At 39.3% G+C, this 20,280-nt stretch overlaps 1 protein-coding gene across 4 annotated transcripts in view; it reads right to left on the bottom strand.

Annotated features, from left to right (window-relative positions):
* The window catches only part of LOC135113617 (dual specificity calcium/calmodulin-dependent 3',5'-cyclic nucleotide phosphodiesterase 1A-like), a 189,166-nt gene that overhangs the window by 28,554 nt on the left and 140,332 nt on the right, over positions 1-20,280 (bottom strand). For all 4 annotated transcript variants that reach the window (XM_064028984.1, XM_064028985.1, XM_064028986.1 and 1 more), the window contains exons 4-5: positions 12,483-12,651; positions 10,831-10,944 (exon numbers count right to left, since the gene is read on the bottom strand). In XM_064028984.1, the coding sequence (XP_063885054.1) occupies positions 10,831-10,944; positions 12,483-12,651 (283 nt within the window). The remainder of the gene's footprint in view (positions 1-10,830; positions 10,945-12,482; positions 12,652-20,280) is intronic.

Below are 20,280 nucleotides of genomic sequence, written 5' to 3'. Positions count from 1 at the left end.
AGATCTGTGTTTAAAACCTAACCTGTTTAATCTAATCTTACTTAACCTAACCTAACAACTCAGTCTAACAATTTTCCCTCGTCCCTTCTTCGGTCACTTAACAAAATCTACATTGGGAACTTTACAGCTTATTGACTTAACTTTTCTCCACGAAGTTTGTTATTTAAAGGGAGAAACTTATAACTTACAATTGAATACCCATCAAACCACATATTCTTTACTTCTTACTTGGGTCATTTATGCAGCAAGACTCGAATTGAACTAAAAACACTTATTGACTTAACTTTTTTATCCTCTTTTCTGTTTTGTTTCACTACCCAACTTATTGACTTCACTTTTTTGTCTGTTCTTTCTTTCTTTCTTTCCTTGTTTCATTCCCAACTTATCGGCTTTACTTTCTCCTTTTCTTTTCCCCCCCAAAAAAAAATTAAATACTTAACTTAAGTCTCTTTACTTCCTTTCTTTCTTCTCAACTTACTGAATTAATTTTTTTCCTTTCCTTCCTTTCTTAATCTCTTGCCTCAAATCGTAAAAAGGCCCATTTCACTTACTGACTTCATTTTTCCTTCCTTTCTTTATCCTTTTTCTCCTCAAATCGTAAAAAATGCCCATTTCATTTATTGACTTTTTTTTTTTCCTTTCCTTTCCTTTCTTTATTTCCTTTTCCCCTCAAATCGTAAAAGGGCACTTCACTCGCTTACTCTACAGCCATAACATCTCCCCTGAAGCCACAATCGATGCAACACAACACAACACAACACAACACAACACAACTCAACACACCACCACCACCACCACCACCACCACCGCCGCCACGACCTACATACGCATCTGTAATCCTGAGCTGACCTGATATGGAACCTTTAAACGTGACACAACCGAAGTTTGAACGTGACTTGACCTTGCACCTACACGTTCAATACATGTTCTTTTTCCTTCTTTTATGGGAGACAATTTGTGGGTTTCTTTTTCTTTTTTTCTTTCGATTTTTTTTTGCCTTTGAATCTTCTTGTGCGTAAAAAAAAAAAAAAAAAAAAAACGATGTAAAGAGACCTAACGAAACTTGCCTAACTTAACCTCACTTAACGTAATGTAACGTAACTTAACTTAAAACATGCTCTGGAAAAACACGACCGATAAACATCACTGGCTTAACTTAGTAGCTTCATATAACGTAACCTTACTTAACCTAACCTAACATATCGTAATAAAACTTAATCTAACTTAACTTAACCTTACCGATGTCATAATACAACCTAACTTACAAAACATAAAAAAACACTCCACAATTCACAAACTTAACCTAACGTAACTTAATATCATCTAACCTACGTTTAACTTCACTTCACCTAAACTAACCCACGTACCTTACCCTAACCTAACATAACATTATCTAACCTACGTTTAACTTCACTTCACCTAAATTAACCCACGTAACTTACCTAACCTAACGTAACTTAACTAACCTACCCTACCCTAACGTACCCTTACCTAACTTAACCTAACCTAACCTTACCTAACCTAACCTACCTTTAATTTCACTTCACCTAAATTAACCCACGTAACTTACCCTAACCTAACCTAACGTAACTTAACTAACCTATCCTACCCTAACGTAACAACTTGACCTAACCTAACCTCACCTCAAAATCATAATCTAATGTAAATAAAAAAAAAAAAGACCATGCCCTTTCGTTCACCCATCTAACCTTGACCTTCGCTACACACACACACACACACACACACACACACACACACACACACACACACACACACACACACACACACCTGTCTAATACCTGTCTTGCTGGTGTTCTTTTATCACCTGTAATCCTCCTCATTAACTGCGCCTTACCTGCCAATTTGAACCTTACACCTTTAACAGAAACTAATGGAGAGAAAAAAAAATCGAAGACAAAAACACCCAGCTCTAATTTACACTCCTGACCTTTTGACCTCCCCGACTTTGTTTTTAACCTAACCTGACCTTGGGCAATGTAAGCTAAGTGGAGGTTTATGTGAAGGAAAGAGAGAGAGAGAGAGAGAGAGAGAGAGAGAGAGAGAGAGAGAGAGAGAGAGAGAGAGAGAGAGAGAGAGAGAGAGAGAGAGAGCACTACGGAAAAGAACGAGAGGGAGAGGAACGAAAGGAAGAGAGAGAGAGAGAGAGAGAGAGAGAGAGAGAGAGAGAGAGAGAGAGAGAGAGAGAGAGAGAGAGAGAGAGAGAGAGAGAGAGAGAGAGAGCAGGTGAGGAAGTTCGGACAAGAGTAATTAGTCGCTTAATGAGACTCGAATTAGTTTGGGATTAGGAACGTTAATGACAGGGTATTAGAAACTGGTAAATTGCTTCCTTCCTGCCTTCGCGACACACACACGCACGCACACACACACATACACACACACACACACTTCAATAACCTAACATCACTTACCGTTTTCTTAGTTTAACCTCACACCTAATGTAACTTAACCTAACTATCTTGTTTTTAGTTTAACCTAATCTAACATCACCTATCATATTTTTAGTTTGCGTAATCTAATACAATCTAACATGATTCATATAACTTATCCTAACTAAACCAGACCTAACTTAACTTAACCCTACCTCACCTAACCAACCCAATCTAACCTAACCTAACCTAACCTAACCTAACCTAATTTATCTTCACTTAATCTCACCTTATCTAACCTAAAATCATCTATCATATTGTTAATTTTATTTCAACTAACCTAACTTACCCTAACCTCACCTTACAATCATAAACCTTACCTCTCTCTCTCTCTCTCTCTCTCTCTCTCTCTCTCTCTCTCTCTCTCTCTCTCTCTCTCTCTCTCTCTCTTTTTCAGGCAGGACAGACTTGTTTTGTCTGCCTAATGATTCCCGCTAATGACTACAGGTAATTGAGGTGAAGTGGCGCCCGTGTAAGTCTCCCTCATTTCAGGTGATTAGTGCTTAATTACCCCGGTTGCAATTACAGGTTTAATTAGGTGTACTTGTTCTTGTTTATTATTATTATTATTATTATTATTATTATTATTATTATTATTATTATTATTATTATTATTATTATTATTATTATCATTATTGTTATTATTATTATTAATATTTTGGTTTGTATTTATTAGCGTTATTTTCTTTTCTAGTATTTGCTTATGTGTTCTTAAAAATGTAAATATAATTGTCTGTGTCCTTTTTTTTTTTTTTTTTAACTGGTAACCAAAAATCTATTTAATTTCGCACAGGGAACGGAAAATGACATCCTTTATCCCTTCAAATAAACGATCGATTTATTATGGTAACTCTTTCAAAGGGAGGAAAGGAAACTTAAAAACGTAATCCTCTCTTAAACACGGGAAGTTTAAGTAAAGGGATCTAAATATTAAAGAAAAAAAAAATGGGAAGGGGGAAAAAAACTACACTATTTCAAAAAGTAAGAGAAGAAACGGTGCTTTTTACAGCATTTTCTTTCTTCTTCGGTAAGGGAAACTATGATACCATATGGGAAAGGAAAACTAGATCATCTTTTTACTATTATGTCTCTCGTCTATGGAACTACGCCACTTCTTTATGCTACCACCAAGTAGGCAAGGCAAGATGGGAGGGGGAAGGGCAGTCAGTGAATCCCCAGTACACACTTAATTGAGTGACTGTATGTTTTAAGCACTGGAGTTGTTTTGGTTCACTCGGCGCTGCGTAAGGAGGTACTGGTTTAAATTTATATACTCGTACTGAGTGTCTTCTACTTGTTAACGTAAGCCGAGTCTGATCAAGGGTAGCACATCAGAGGTCTGTTATATTATGGGACATTTAGGAATATTAGATTTATGGTCCATTATAACAAGTATGTACTCGTTTAATGTTTTTTACCATGTGTCATTTTCTGTCCCCGTGACCTCAGTATGCTCACGGGTACATGAATATACTACGGGGAATTTGAGAATATTAGTGGTTGTTCTGGTACATTACAACAATAAAGAGGTAGTCATTTAATATATATTTTTTTTGTGCTACTTTGTTTTTGTCCTACTGATGTCACCCAAATCTTATCAAGGGTACATTAATCTATTAAAGAACGTCTGGGAATATCAGTGGTTGTTCTGGTACATTACAACAATAAAGAGGTGTTCATTTTAATCTTTTTGTGCTACTTTAGATGTTTTGTCCTACTGACGTCACCCAAATCTTATCAAGGGTACATTAATACAATACTGGGAATATGAGTGGGAGTTCTGCTACTTTACACTTAAATCAGCCAGTGGTAAGTTTCATTTATATACGTGAAAGTACAGGAAGTGGTCATAAAGATTCTATTACACTAAATTCTTTACATTTTCTACGTTAAAAAATCACTGGGAGGACTAGAAAAGGAGGCTCCCCGCTAGACATTCACGAGTTGCTCTTGCTAAAGAAAACGGCATCACGAAGGGACTTGAAGGGGTTACTATGTTAGTCTTCCTCACGGGGTCAGTGTGTGTCTGCGTGTCATTACGGGGCAGGATCGAAGGGCTGGTGGTTTGAACTCAATTGGGTATTTCGGTTTTGATTACAGAAATGCACGTGTCCTAATCTGGCACACGTGACTTCAGTATGTTTGGTAGATAATGTTGTAGATTTTATTGCTATAGGTGTCATTACTTTTGCAATTATAATACACGTCTTGATAGTGGTGAGTTCGATGATCATTCGTTAGGTTAGGTTAAAAATAGCACATTGCAAAGATAGTGACGTGTATAGGAATGAAAAATACAACGTTAAATACCAAAAAATCAATACAATCTCATCTGCCAGACCAAAACTAAGTGAAAAATCCGTAAAAACACAACCGACAACTTTATAGGCAATACGTGTTCATGTGTATGTATGTTCTCTCTCTTTTTTTTAACCTGGAGGCAAGAGCGACGGCGGAGAGGGGGGTCGACGCCCCTTCTTGGTGGGGGGTCCCAGGCTGATGGTAATAGCTCGATCCTTCGTCGTCTCAGACCTGCTGAAGAGAGGAAGTGACAGCAGCAGCAGCAGCAGGAGGCAAGGGTCGAGCAGGTGAAGAAGAGCTATGAGGGGACACGGAGAGTAAGAGGCAATTAAGAGGTAATTCAGTTCAGGTGAGAATATTAAAGGTAGGGGCAAAGTGAGAGCTAATTAAGAGGCAGGTGAGATCATCAAGAGCAGGTGTTACAGGTGAATCAGTCAAGACAAGGTGAGAGGAAGCCATGGACAAGATAATTTGATGTTCATAGGTGACTTATCAGTAAAAAATCAGGTGAGAGAGAGAGAGAGAGAGAGAGAGAGAGAGAGAGAGAGAGAGAGAGAGAGAGAGAGAGAGAGAGAGAGAGAGAGTACTCGTTTGGAAACAAGATACCCAAAAAAGCTTGCAATTCCATTATTTACAAATTGCAAAATTACTTCTACATAGCGGGTGCTTATTGCAGAGAGAGAGAGAGAGAGAGAGAGAGAGAGAGAGAGAGAGAGAGAGAGAGAGAGAGAGAGAGAGAGAGAGAGAGAGAGAGAGAGAGAGAGAGAATGACAAAAAAAAAAACAAAGATAAGAAAAGGAAAAACAAAGCCAAAGAGAACAGAGAGAAAACTAGATAAAGAAACAGAGAAATGAAAGTAATATGAAAGAAAACAGAATAGTAGATTACGTAAAACGTATAAAAAACAACAACAAATAGCAAATGCGGTACACGAATAAGAGAACGTAACATTTAAACAAGGGATACGTACTTTAAATTGAAGGGGGGTTCATGAAAGGTATGCCCCGCACCTTAGCACACGAGGGGAGGCCAAGATTACCAGTTAATGAGTGAAATCAAGTGGCAAGCATTAAAGACACGAAAGTAAGCAGACATAACTTTGGTTTAATGAAAAAAAAAGAAGGAAAAAAAGTGTAAAGAAGACATGAAAACAATAGTGATTTTAAGGCTTAATGAAAAGGAAAGTTAAAGGAAAAAAATAAAAGTGTAAATAAGGTGTGAAAACAATAGTAATTCAAGGAAAGTAAACAGATATGACTAAATAAAAAATTAAAAGAAAACTAAACTAAGTGAAAACAAGACAAAAAACTATGGTAATTTTAAGGAAAGTAAGTAGACATAATTTTGGCTTAACAATAATGAAAGGTAAAAGATAAAAAAAAAAAGTGTAAAACAAAAACATGAAAACGAGACTAACTTTACGATTTAAGGATGAAAAGAACAAATAACAGGAATAGTTGCCAAACTGACACCAAAAAAAACAGTGAAAAAGATACCAAACAATTAAACAACAATAACATTAACTCTAATCATCAAAAAAAAAAAAAATCATGGAAAAAGAAATAACCCACTTTAAAAAGGACTAGAAAAAGTAAAAAAAAAAAAATAAATAAATAAATAATAATAATAATAATAATCATCACACCAAAACACTCAAAATATCACACATTCAAAAAGAAAAAAAAAGTGAAAAAGGTGGAAGAAGAAAACGCAAGAAATTTCCATCTCGCATTTTAGAGAAACACGTGGGCAAGAGTGGAGAAGAAAGGGCGGGAAACATTTGGAAGGATGAGTTAAAAAAAAAAAAAAATATTGGTGCATAATCTTGCATTTTAATACTCTTTATAATATATGTATAGAGTTAAGATTACCGACCACATGCAAAAGAGGGAGATTTGAAAAAGTTACCCATAAAAACCATGACAGAAAACTTACCACCAAATGCCACGTGATGAGATAACTCTAAGTCTCTGTCCCACGAGAGAGAGAGAGAGAGAGAGAGAGAGAGAGAGAGAGAGAGAGAGAGAGAGAGAGAGAGAGAGAGAGAGAGAGAGAGAGAGAGAGAGACTTACATGATAAACTTTGTATTTCACTGGGAAACCAAAGTTGGGATTGTAGGGAGGAAAATGAAGAAGAGGAAGAGGAGAAAGAGGATAAGGGGGAGGAGGAGGAGGAGGAGGAGGAGGAGGAGGAGGAGGAGGAGGAGGAGGAGGAGGAGGAGGAGGAGGGAAGACAGTGAAGTAACTCACAAGAGGGAGGGAAGAAGGAAGAGGAAGACAAACAATACATGAATCACAGTTAAGGATATTCAACTACATAAATAAAACCGGAGTGTGTGTGTGTGTGTGTGTGTGTGTGTGTGTGTGTGTGTGTGTGTGTGTGTGTGTGTGTGTTGCGTCAGAGTGGACTAAGCTAAACCTCTCACTGTGATAACCGATAATTCAGTAAAAGCAATGTATTCAGTCTTTAATAAGCATCTACAAGAAAGAACGGGTAAAGAGAGAGAGAGAGAGAGAGAGAGAGAGAGAGAGAGAGAGAGAGAGAGAGAGAGAGAGAGTACATTTAGCAATTTCTAACCAATACAATGGAGGCGGGTGTCGAACAAGGAAAGATGTCTCATAGTTGTTAGTAATTAAGGAGAAGTGCGATTAAAGTAGTGAAAGGCTTACGAAGAGGAGGAGGACATTGTGGAGGGGCTGAGCGAAACACCACCAACTTGGCACTGCGCCACGAAACGCCATTTCTGTGTTTTATCTGAGGATGTGTAAGCTTCGAGATGCCAGCCTGATCATGTTTTCCAGTCTGCATCAAGATTACTGAAGCTTATCTTATTTTACGAAGGTTTGGTGTGTCTATATGAAAGTCGTTGGAATGTTTGTATTAGTGGTGGTGGTGGTGATGGTGGTGGTAGGAGTAGTATTAGTAGTGAAAGGAGTCAATGGTGTTTGTAGTAGTAGTAGTAGTAGTAGTAGTAGTGAAACGGAATGTGATACTGAGAAAAAAAAGGTTAAATGGCAAAAATATACCATTAAATAATAGTACAAAGTAAGAGAGTAATAGTAATATGTAACAATAAGAAAGTAATAATAAGAAATGTAAGGTTTGTACAATAACTAGCAGAAAGAAGAAATATGTAATACCTGCCTACTTACCTAGCTGTGTGTGTGTGTGTGTGTGTGTGTGTGTGTGTGTGTGTGTGTGTGTGTGTGTGTGTGTGTGTGTGTGTGTGTGTAATGCTTCTCATTCATTCCCTATTTCCCTCATCTTCATCTAAATTTCTAAACATTTCCCTCTAAAAAGAAAAAAAGTCATTAAATACTTTCTCTACATTTTAATCTCCCCTTTTCTTTCCTTCCCATCACCACATTCACCCAAACTTCCCATTTCTCCCCACACACACTAACCAACCCAATTCCTCCACATCTGTCTATCCAAACCTTCACCCCCACGCATTCCACACCTGTTCCCTCTGATGCACACCTGACAACTCTGCAACACACCTGATTAAGTCACACCTGCTCATCACTCCTTCTGCGTCTCCTGCGTGAGTTATGAACACTGTCATCTGGCCAACTCTACCAAGAGGGTTTATCTCTCTCTCTCTCTCTCTCTCTCTCTCTCTCTCTCTCTCTCTCTCTCTCTCTCTCTCTCTCTCTCTCTCTCGTTGGGGTAGGGGGGGGAAGATTCCGCCGCCAGAAAGGGAGAAATAGGTCAGAGAGGGAGGGAAGGGAGAGGGAGGAAAGGAAGGAGAGAAGGAGAGAGGAAGGAAAGAAGAGAGGGGAGGAGGGAGGGAGGAAGGGAGGGAGAGATAATCGAGTCCTTACCTCATATATTCTCTCTCTCTCTCTCTCTCTCTCTCTCTCTCTCTCTCTCTCTCTCTCTCTCTCTCTCTCTCTCTCTCTCTCTCTCTCTCTCTCTCCTAATTTTCCGCCTCCTCTTACTCCTCTTCCTTTCTATCCATCTATTCTTTTCTTTTCTTTCTTACTATTACTATCACTATTATTTCTCCCGCCACCACCACCACCACCACCACCACCACCACCACCACCATCACCACCACCACCACCACCACCTCTACACATCACAAGGTTCATTTCTCCTATCCTTTAGTCTGCTGTGAACGCCTTTCATGCATTTACGTACAAATTAGTGATGTCTTCCCTCAACACACACACACACACACACACACACACACACACACACACGAGAAGCGTGAATAATCAACCTGCACACACGCACACACGCTGAATTAAAGAGTGTACACGTGTATATATAATGTGAATACGTAAAAAAAAAAAAAATACACGTTACTGAAAAAAAGGGGAGAACACGAAACAGAAAACGGAGACAAGTCACAGAACGAAAAAAAAAATGAAACACGAGACAAACAAACAAAACAAAAGAAACGAGACAAACAAACAAACAAACAAACGAACAAACACCTGAGACCAAATCAGGACTATATAGTAAATACAGACAGACAGACAGACAGACAGACAGACAGACAGACAACAAGAAACAAACACACGCACGCACAAGTCACAAGGAAGATGGGGGGAACAAGAGGGGGGTTAGGGGGGATAACGAGTATATACAGCACATGCCTGAGAGAGAGAGAGAGAGAGAGAGAGAGAGAGAGAGAGAGAGAGAGAGAGAGAGAGAGAGAGAGAGAGAGAGAGAGAATACAAAGTAGGGAGGAGGTAAGGAGGCGTGAAGAGTCATGGAGGAGGAGGAGGAGGAGGAGGAGGAGGAGGAGGAGGAGGAGGAGGAGGAGGAGGAGGAGGAAGACTCACGAAGGTTCCTGTACATTTTTTTAAGCAGCACTTAAATTACAGATCAAGTAAGCAAAGGTGTGAGGAGGAGGAGGAGGAGGAGGAGGAGGAGGAGGAGGAGGAGGAGGAGGAGGAGGAGGAAAAACCATTCACTCTTCACAAGTTACGTAGAAACATTCTCTTTCTCACACTTATGCTAAAAAAAGGGAAAGAAGGAAAGACGAGAATAATAATTTGGTGGAACAGAAGGAGGAGAAGGAGTAGGAGGAGGATAAAGAAGAGAAGAAGAAAAAGACAAGGAAGTATATAAAAAAAGAGAAGAAAATAATAGATGAGGAAAGAAAAAGAAAAAGAGAGAGGGATTGTTTAGGGAGGAGGAGGAGGAGGAGGAGGAGGAGGAGGAGGAGGAGGAGGAGGAAAAGGAGGAGGAAAGTACAAGTGGAGGAAAAGAAAGGAGAGGGCAAAAAAGACGCAATTGTAAAAGGAGAGAGAGAGAGAGAGAGAGAGAGAGAGAGAGAGAGAGAGAGAGAGAGAGAGAGAGAGAGAGAGAGAGAGAGAGAGAGAGAGAGAGAGAGAGAGAGAGAGAGAAAGGAAAAAGTTTAGGGAAGAAAAGAAGGGAAAGGAGGAAAGTTTGAAGGAAAATTAAGACAAAGGAAGGAAAATAAGACAAGGAAGGGAAGGAGTCAAGAGGGAGGAAAGTTTTGGAGGAAAGTAACCCAAGGGAGGAAACTTGTGAAGGAAATTGGAGGAAAGTAAGAAGGGAAGGAAAGAAAAGACAAGATACGGAAGAGCGAGAGAGGAAAGTCAGAAAAAGGAAAATTTTGGAAGAAAAACATAGCAATAGAGGAAAATTATGGAGGAAAATGAGACAACGGAGGAAAGTTAGAGGAAAACAAGACAAAGGAGGAAAGTTAAAGGAAAAAGTAAGGCAAGAGGAAGGAAAATAAGACAAGGGAGGAAAGTAACGAAGAAAAATCAGAGGAAAATAAAACAGGGGAGGAAAATCTGCAGGAAAATAAGACAAAAGGGAAGAAAGTTGTGAAGGAAAAGAAGGCAAAGGAAAAAAGTTACGGAGAAAAAAAAAACAAGGCAAGGGAGGAAAGCCAGAGGAAAATAATACCAGGGAGGAAAACTGGAGGAAAAAACAAGTCAAGAAGAAGGAAAACAACAGACAAGGGAGGAAAATTACGAAGGAAAATCACTGAGAAAAAAAAAAAATAAGACGGAAGAAAAATTTGCAGGAAAATAAGGCGAGAGGAAAATCACGCAGGAAAATAAGGAATGAGAGGAAAAGTTAGAAAGATACGCACTTCGTTTCCTCCACATATATTGAGTCAAGCACATCAGCGGCGTACTGCAGGTTCTTCTGTAACACCCCCACCGCCACCTCGCCCTCCTGCAGGTGGCGCAGCAGGGCACGTAACCTGGGGGATGGGGAAGGGGAGAAATTGATTAGCATGCACCTGTAGTAGTAGTAGTAGTAGTAGTAGTAATAGTAATTATTGTTGTAGCAATTTTAATAGGAGCCGTAGTCGTAGCAGTAGTAATTTTAATAGTGGGAGTCGTATTTGTAGTAGCAGTAGTAGTAGTAGTAGTTGAAACAGGAGTCGAAGGAGGAGGCGGAAGATAACTAAACAACTGATCTTTAAGTCCTTGCAAGGGTGTTTGAGAAATAAGTCTAACCAACCAATTAACTAAGACGATAAAAAAAAAAAAAAATATGACTGCAAGGTTGTTTGGGAACTTCTAACTAGCTACTACTACTAGAAGAGGAAGAACAAGAACAACTGCAACAAGAAAAAAACAAGAACAAGAAAAAAGAACTACCATTTACTGTGTTGCTTCATAAAATATTCACTTAAAGGAGGAGGAGGAGGAAGAGGAGGAGGAGGAGGAGGAGAAGGAACGAAAAGAATAAGAACATCAACAATAACTAACCCAACCATCTGTTAAGTTTCTTCATAACGCATTGATTTACAGACGTACCAGAGTAAACACTAAAAAATCGTGAAACAGCTGCCCTAAGTGACTCTGAAAGAAGGAAGGAAGGAAGGAAGGAAGGAAGGAAGGAAGGAAGGAAGGAAGGAAGGAAGGAAGACAGGCAGGAAGGAAAGAAGGAAAGCAGGAGGGCAAGCAGGAAGGAAGGTGAGTACACGACACTGAATAACAGGATCAGTGTAATTCCTATTGATGCTTAGAGGAGAGGAAGTGAGAGGAAGTGAGGCGTTGGAGAGTAACAAGATCATCTCGTTTCCTCCTTAATTTTTCCTCTCCCAAAATTTTTCCCGTCAGTCAGAGAGAGAGAGAGAGAGAGAGAGAGAGAGAGAGAGAGAGAGAGAGAGAGAGAGAGAGAGAGAGAGATTAGTAGAGTTTCAGTTCAAGAGTTAATTAGTTCTGAGGATCAGCCAAAGAATAATGATTAAAACGACAGTGTATTTAATGAGTTTTTAAAAATTAAGCTAAATCATTTTTGAAGTGAAGAAAGCACGTGAGTGGGAACGCCTGGGGAACAATTACCTGAAGCATCACATTGTACCATTACCTGTAGAACCTAGTCAGTTTTTACTTGTAGAATTATACACCTGTTGTGGCAAGTGTTTTTTTTTGTATTTATTTTTTTTTATCTGTGGTCGCACCTGTAATGTAATGAACTTAAATTGTAGAAGTATATGCAATAATACCTGTAAAAGTAGAAATATTACCTGTATATGGATGGGTTTTTACCTGTAGAAGAACCTGTAATATTACCTGTAGATAAAATTTTACCTATAGTATTATTATCTGTGAATAAATTTCCACCTGTAGAAATACCTGTAACAGAGCTCTTACCAGAAGTATCTGTGATGTAACCTGTAGACAACCTTTCATCTGTAGAAGTACCTGAAGAACATAAAAACTTGAAAAACCAAGCAAAACAATTCCCAGGTAACGAATACACCTGACGAAGAGCACAATTAATTACCTGAGCGCGGCCTTCTCGCAGGATTCCGGCGTGTCCACTGCGGGGAGGGCATCCTGCAGCAGGTCCACGGCGTCTGCTGCGTCCACATCGCTCTGGGAGGAGTTCCGTGGGCCACGGCCACTCAGAGTCCTGCTGCTGGAGCGCCGGAGGATGGTGAGGGAGCCTTGTTCTGGAGGGAGGAGGAGGGGTGGGTTAGTCCTCTGTGCTCATGAGGAGCCTGTACGAGGGATACTCAATTGAAAACACTATACAGGACTTTTTTGGTGTGTTTAATCCTATGTATTTATTCTGAGTTTGTAGCGAAGGGTATTCAAAATAGCAATAAATAATAAAGTAAAGAGAAAGAGAAATAAAATTACAAACACCATAAATGAGTGAGTCACGCATAAAGCCACCCGTTCTCTATTTTAATTCTGCGTACGACCGTCAGATGGCAGTAAATTTACTATGGACCTATTCTGAAACACTGGCACGCTGTACCTTCATTACATTCCCAAGACTCTAGTTGAAGTTACACGGATTTTTAAGGATGTTTTTATGGCATTAACGACAGACTAACGAAACTTTTATATTATTAAGAGCAGAAACACCGTTGAGAACCCGGCTAATCATTCTGTGGCCTTGGAAAATAACCGTGGTTGGAGAAAAAGGCGATTCAGAATACAGGCATCTGTCTATTCCGGACAATATCATCTGATGGACAAGTGTTGCCTTTCGAGAGTTTCTTTTTCCTGCTCAGCAAAGTAAAGAGAAGCAGCTCCTCCTTTGACGCCATTCTTTCCACCGACAAGCTTGAGAAGGGACAGCACGAGTCGGTGGCGGTCACCTGTTACTCGACCCTTCACATTGAGGTCACTGGTGGCGTCGTGTGAAAGGAGCCTCAGTTCACAGTGCTCTTGACTTCAGATTCCTTTGCCCAGACCGAGACCTACAGGTGGGAAGGGGGAAGGGGGAATTATGGGGGGTAGAGAGGGATTTATTGAACCAGTCCCTTAAGCCCCACGATCCCCAGGGCTGCCAGCGGGCCACCCATCCCCGGCAGCCTCAGCGCACGCCCCCCAAGGCACCAGGGACAAAACATATCAAAGGGCGTCACCCAAAGCTGCGGCGAAGAGCAAAGAGGATTACACTGCGTTGTAAAGGTGCAGTGGCGGTGGTGGTGGTGGTGGTGGTAGTGGTGGTAGTGGTGGTAATAGTAGTAGTAGTAGTAATTGTTGTTCTTTTTTGTTAGAGAAAATTATTGCTGCTACTATTACTATTACTGCTTCAACTACTACTACGACTACTACTACTACTACTACTACTACTACTACTACTACTACTACTGTTCCTACTATTACTATTACTACTACTACTACTACTACTACTACTACTACTACTACTACTACTACTGTTACTACTATTATTATTATCATTATCATTATTATTGTTATTATAATTATCATTATTATTATTATTATTCGTAGTAGTAGTAGTAGTAGTAGTAGTAAGAGAAAGATGGAAAGCGACGATGAGGATAAGAATATTGATGATGATGAGACTAAAAATAAGAACGAGGAGAAAGAAGAACAAGAACAAATAACACTAGGAAGCAAGAGAACACCGGAACAAGAGGAAGAACAAGAAGAACGAGACAACACACAAGAACACAAAAAAAAAAAAAACACTAGAGGAAGAACAAGAAAAACAAGACAACACACAAGAACACAAAGAACAAGAGAACAAAGCACAAGACAGTACCCATGAGACATAACAAGATCACCTGTCTGGCTGGAACTACACCTTTATTGATATTTCCTACGAGTATAACAGGACAGAAAAGTGACAACACACCCCCCACCCACCCCACCCCAGGCCAGCTCTCCCCAGCTCTCTCCCCTACACTGCAGTCATGAAAAAGAGAGGCAGAGTGAGAGGGAGAGGAAAACACAAAAAAGATGGAACAGATCTCTAGGGAAGGAAAGATATGGGGGTTTTCAAGGGACAAATGGAGGAAGGTACAGGAAAACAAGAGAGATGAATAGAAAAATAAAATAGAGGAACGTACGGGATTAAATAAGTAAAAATAAAGTAAAATAAAATAAAATACAAATAAAATAAATATAAGTGAATAATATACATGAATAAATAATAATAATGAAAATAATAGAATACGCAAATGAATTAAGTAAAACAAAAATAAAGTAGGAAAAAAAATTAAAGAAGAAAAGATTTTAAATTTTATAGAAGCGTCATTTCATTAATAACTTTCCCGTTTATTCCTATTTTTAGTGGATTTTTGTATTCTTTTTCCTATTTTCCTTTTTTTTTTTTTCTGCAGAATTTGACAGACTGATGACACGAGATAGAGAACACAGCTTGTGGTACGTCTCCCCCCTCTTCTCTCTCTCTCTCTCTCTCTCTAAGGGTCATAATAGGTGTCTTAGTCTACGTGCTATAACCCTTAAGTCACTCAGTCCCCCACTCCATGAAGAACAGAAAACGAAAACAACACGTCAACTCCCACTTCCCCTCACACAGCCTCTCACTCTCACTTTTCTCTACCTCAAGTCACGCCCAGTTCTCTCAGTTCTCTTTCTCCCTCTTGTCTTCCTTCTTTCTCTATTGTTTTTTTTTTATTTGTTTTTCCTTTATTTTTTATTTTCCTTCTTTATGTTTGTTGTTCTTAGTCTTTTCCTCCTCGTTTTCCTGTTGTTTATTGCTTAGTTTTCTTTCTTTATTTTTGATGTTATTTGTCTCTTGTTTTGTTTTGTAGCTTATTGTGTTATTTTTACTCTCTCTCTCTCTCTCTCTCTCTCTCTCTCTCTCTCTCTCTCTCTCTCTCTCTCTCTCTCTCTCTTACCCTCCCTCCATCCTGTTCAATTATTAGACCTATTCAGCTTCCCCTCTTCCTGTTCCTCCTCTTCCTCCTCTTCCTCTTCCTATCTCCTGTTCGCTCTTTTTATCTTCATTTCTTTCCTCTCCATCTTTCTCAATTGTTGGACTTATTATTTCCTGCATTTCTCCTTTTCATTTTCTCATCCCTATTTTCCTCCTCCTCATCTTCCTCTTGCTGCCGCTGCCACACACACGTAAACACTTAACCACAAGCACTACCATCTTCACTTTACACCGCCAGATGACTCTCAAGTTCAAGGGGGACGCTTACTTAGAAGAAGCTGAGGGATGAATATGATAAGATTGATAGATAGATAGATTGGTAGATAGATGGATAGACAGATGGGTAGATAGATAGATAGTTAAATAGACAGACAGACAGACAGACAGATAGATAGATAGATGGATAGACTGACAGATAGATAGAAAGATAGATTACTTTGTTGTCAGTTCGTTGTAGAATACAAACAGAAATTCTTTTTGGCTGAAGCTTCACAATATAATAAATGAAAAAAAAAATAAAGAAGTAAAGAAGACCGTAAGAGTAAAAATGAATGATAGAATTACAACCGGAATGATGAAATGTTGTGACTGAAAGGACTGGAACGCAATAAACATGGTGGAATAAGAAAAGGAAAATACTGGAGGGGTAAAATAAACAGTATGATGGAATTGACAAAAGTGGAAGCATGGAACGGATATGACAGGCTTAAAAGGAGTGGAAGAACTGAATATTACAGAAACGGCGGAGCTGGAAAGACTGAACAGGTGAAATATGAGGGAGTTACGACTGGAAGAACTGGAAAATTGAAATATGATGAAATTGGAACTGGAATAATTAAATAGATTTGATGGAATTAGGAACTAGGAGAACTGGAGGGATGATAATGATATGAATAACAGGAAGAATGGAAAGATGGAATATGATGAAATTAGGACTGGAAGAACCGGAAAAATGAAGTGCTTATGATGAAATTAAAAGACTGGAATGAACTGGAATGAACTGGAATGAGAACTGAAACTGGAATTAGAACTGGAATGAACAGGAATTAGAGCTGGAATGAACTGGAATTTGAGCTGGAAGGAACTGGAATTGGAACTGGAATGAACTTGAATTAGAACTGGAATGAACTGGAATTAGAGCTGGAAGGAACTGGAATTAGAGCTGGAACTGGAATTAGAACTGGAATGAACTAGAATTGGAACTGGAATGAACAGGAATTGGAACTGGAATGAACTGGAATTAGAACTGGAATGAACTGGAGGAGTGAAGTATACATGACGAAATTAAAGAACTGTAAGGGTGAAATGAATATGATGGAATTGGCAACACTGAATAGACTGGAAGGATGAAATAAGATGTGATTCAATTAGAAGGAATGGAAGAATTGCAAGGTTTGGTTAGGTTAGTATGTAGTTCGGCTAGGTTAGGTTAGGTTAAGTTGTTTGGTTAGGTTAGGTTAAGTTAGGTTCGGCTAGGTTTGGTTAAGTTTAGTTAGGTTAGGTTAAGTTAGGTTTGGTTAGGTTAGGTTTGGTTAGGTTAGGTTAAGTTTGGTTAGGTTAAGTTAGGTTTGGTTAGGTTCGGTAAGGTTAGATTATGTTAGCATGTAGTTAAGTTAGGTTAGCACATTGTTGGGCAAAATCTTCATGTTACAGAACAAAATAATTCATAACATTTTTTTTTTTCAGTGGTTTTAGTGAACATAACATAAAACCGAGGTATCTGAAGGAAGATAAGTCTCTCTCTCTCTCTCTCTCTCTCTCTCTCTCTCTCTCTCTCTCTCTCTCTCTCTCTCTCTCTCTCTCTCTCTCTCTCTCTCGTCAGATCAAAGCACACGAATCAACGCAAAAATAAAATAAAAGATAAAAACTATTTACTCAAGTTTTGCATAACGAATGTATGAATTAAATGTTAGCATCCGCATATTCTCTCTCTCTCTCTCTCTCTCTCTCTCTCTCTCTCTCTCTCTCTCTCTCTCTCTCTCTCTCTCTCTCTCTCTCTCTCTCTCTCTCTCTCTCTCTCTCTTTAAGCACACCTTCTCTTTAATACAGCACATCGCCATTCATACAAGTATCATATTTTCAGCTCTTACTACGCTTCACGCACCTCATCTCTCCGTCTATCACACTTCACTTCATTAACTTCACCACCATACGTTCATTCTTCTCTTGTCCACTTTTATCTACCTTCCTTTCAGTTCGGCTCAACCAGGAAAAAAATATGCTCTATTACACATCCTTGTCTTTCCTTATCTAGTTGTCATTATCACTTCTATCACTTTTCATAGTTTTTCTTTCATCTTAAACTGAAGGAAAAAAATATCGTGTCCTTTTATTACACGTCCTTCTGTCATTCTACTTCCTTATCTATTATAGTTATCATCACTTCTTTCTTTCACGTTTATCACTTTTCCTACTTTCCCTTCAGCTCGCATCAACCAGAGGGGAAAAGGAAAATCATGTCCTTTATTACACATTCTTCTTTCCTTTTCCTTTTCTTTCCTTATCTGTCAATTATTTTCACGTTTCTATTAGCTCCTTCTCATTTAGAAGGAATGGAAGAACTGGAAGATTAGTTAAGTCAGCCTTTAGTTCGGTTACGTTACGTTAGGTTAGGTTAGCATACGTTAAGTTAGGTTAGTTAGGTTAAGTTAGGTTAGTTAGATTAGGTTAGGTTAGGATACGTTAGGTTACGTTAGATTATGTTAGGTTAGGATACGTTAAGTTAGGTTAGGTTACGATACGTTAGGTTAGGTTAGGTTAGGATACGTTAGGTTAGGTTAGCATACGTTAAGTTAGGTTAGTTAGGTTAAGTTAGGTTAGTTAGATTAGGTTAGGTTAGGATACGTTAGGTTACGTTAGATTAGGTTAGGTTAGGATACGTTAAGTTAGGTTAGGTTACGATACGTTAGGTTAGGTTAGGTTAGGATACGTTAGGTTAAGTTAAGATAGGTTAGGTTAGGTTAAGATACATTGGGTTAGGTTAGGTTAGGTTAGGTTAGGTTAGGTTAGGATACGTTAGGTTAGGTTAAGATAGGTTAGGTTAGGTTAAGATACATTGGGTTAGGTTAAGTTAGGTTAGGTTAGGTTAGGTTAGGTTAGGATACGTTAGGTTAGGTTAAGATAGGTTAGGTTAGGTTAAGATACATTGGGTTAGGTTAGGTTAGCACATCTTTGAGGATTTTCGGTTTCACATCCACCCGAAGCATCAAAGACTTGCCTGATGAATCGACCTTGCGAGACACAGCATCTTTACAGGACGAAGATGAGCTACAGGAAGACGAAGAGGTACAACTAAATGCACTCACTAGGAAGGAAATGTGATGGAGGCGAGTTCGTTTGTGATGTAAGTGTTGTGTGATGACAGACGAATGTAGTGAGTTAGGTTATGAAAGTTTAAGTATTGTATGATGGTGAGTTAGGTTATGATAGTTGAAGCATTAATTGAAAACAGACGTATTTGGTGAATAAGAACAAAAGAACATAAAACAAATAAGAATAGCCACAACAAGCCATCAGGAATACACGCGGCTGTCCCTGCATGAAAAACTATGTACGCATTTAGTTAATAATAAAAGGAAAACGAAAAAGAAATAAGGGAAGCTGCAAAAAATCCATCAGAATATACGAAGCAAACCCTGTATGAAAAGATATCTAACTAGTGGAGGGATTAGCTTCAGAAACACTTCATAAGCAGTGGATCCTCTCTCACAAAATGTCATGACGTGTTTTCCATGCCACGGAGTATGCAATAATAGTCAGAAAGCTCCAAAATTCATCCCGGCGACGTGTTTTGCTCCTCGTCTCATTACGGGAGGGTAGCAGGACAGGAGGAGGAGGAGGAGGAGGAGGAGGAGCTGTATTTTTAAGGACGCGTCACATTCGCCAGGTAAAAAATCGCTACGGTTCAAAGGTGAGAATGAATGAAAGTGAGGAGGAAGAGGAAGAAGTGAAGAGGAGGAGGAGGAGGAGGAGGAGGAGGAGGAGGAGGAGGAGGAGGAGGAGGAGGAGGAGGATATTGTGAGAGCATAAGACGGACAGGTAACTAATGAGATGTGTGGGCGTGAGGCACAGGTAAAAATTCACCTTGATGTGCTAATCAGCTGCTGGAGAGAGAGAGAGAGAGAGAGAGAGAGAGAGAGAGAGAGAGAGAGAGAGAGAGAGAGAGAGAGAGAGAGAGAGAGAGAGAGAGAGAGAGAGAGAGAGAGAGAGAGAGAGAGAGAGAGAGAGAGAGAGAGAGAGAGAGAGAGAGAGAGAGAACCTTTCATATGCCTGACGCTTTTCGCAAAACAACACAAGTATCACAAAACAAAACGTAAAGAAAAAAAAAGGTAGAAAAAAAACTTATCAATTATAAGTGGAAGACACAAAAGGGAGATCATATGATGCCCTATATATAAAAGAAGGAATATAAACAAGATCAAGAAAAGTGTACAAAAAGAAAAGAAAGAGAGAAGAAAAGAAAGAGAGAAAAATATGATAAACACACGTACACATTATACGAGTAATTTGTCATTCCTCCTCCTCCTCCTCCTCTTCATCTTCTTTCTCCACGTTTTCCCCTCTTCCTCTAAAGCAAAAGGCAGCAATTAACACACCTGCGCGCAAGGTAATTACAAGTGAGGAGAAACAGAATTTCAAGGAAGGGTCTTTGGACAGATAAAGGTAAGAAGCTTATCATGAAGAATTAAGTGAAAACCAGGAAATGTCAGATTTGTGTGTTTATGTTGATGTGTGGTTTGGAGGAGGAGGAGGAGGAGGAGGAGGAGGAGGAGGAGGAGGAGGAGGAGGAGGAGGAGGAGGAGGAGGAGGAGGAGGAGGAGGAGGAGGAGGAGGAGGAGAAGGAGAAGAAGAACAAGAAGAAGAAGAACAAGAAGAGGAACAAGAAGAAGAAGAAGAACGAAGAAAACATATGAGAACG

The sequence above is a fragment of the Scylla paramamosain genome, chromosome 26 (genome assembly GCF_035594125.1).
Source record: "Scylla paramamosain isolate STU-SP2022 chromosome 26, ASM3559412v1, whole genome shotgun sequence".
Classification (NCBI taxonomy): domain Eukaryota; kingdom Metazoa; phylum Arthropoda; class Malacostraca; order Decapoda; family Portunidae; genus Scylla; species Scylla paramamosain.
This window is presented reverse-complemented; position numbering and strand designations above follow the sequence as displayed.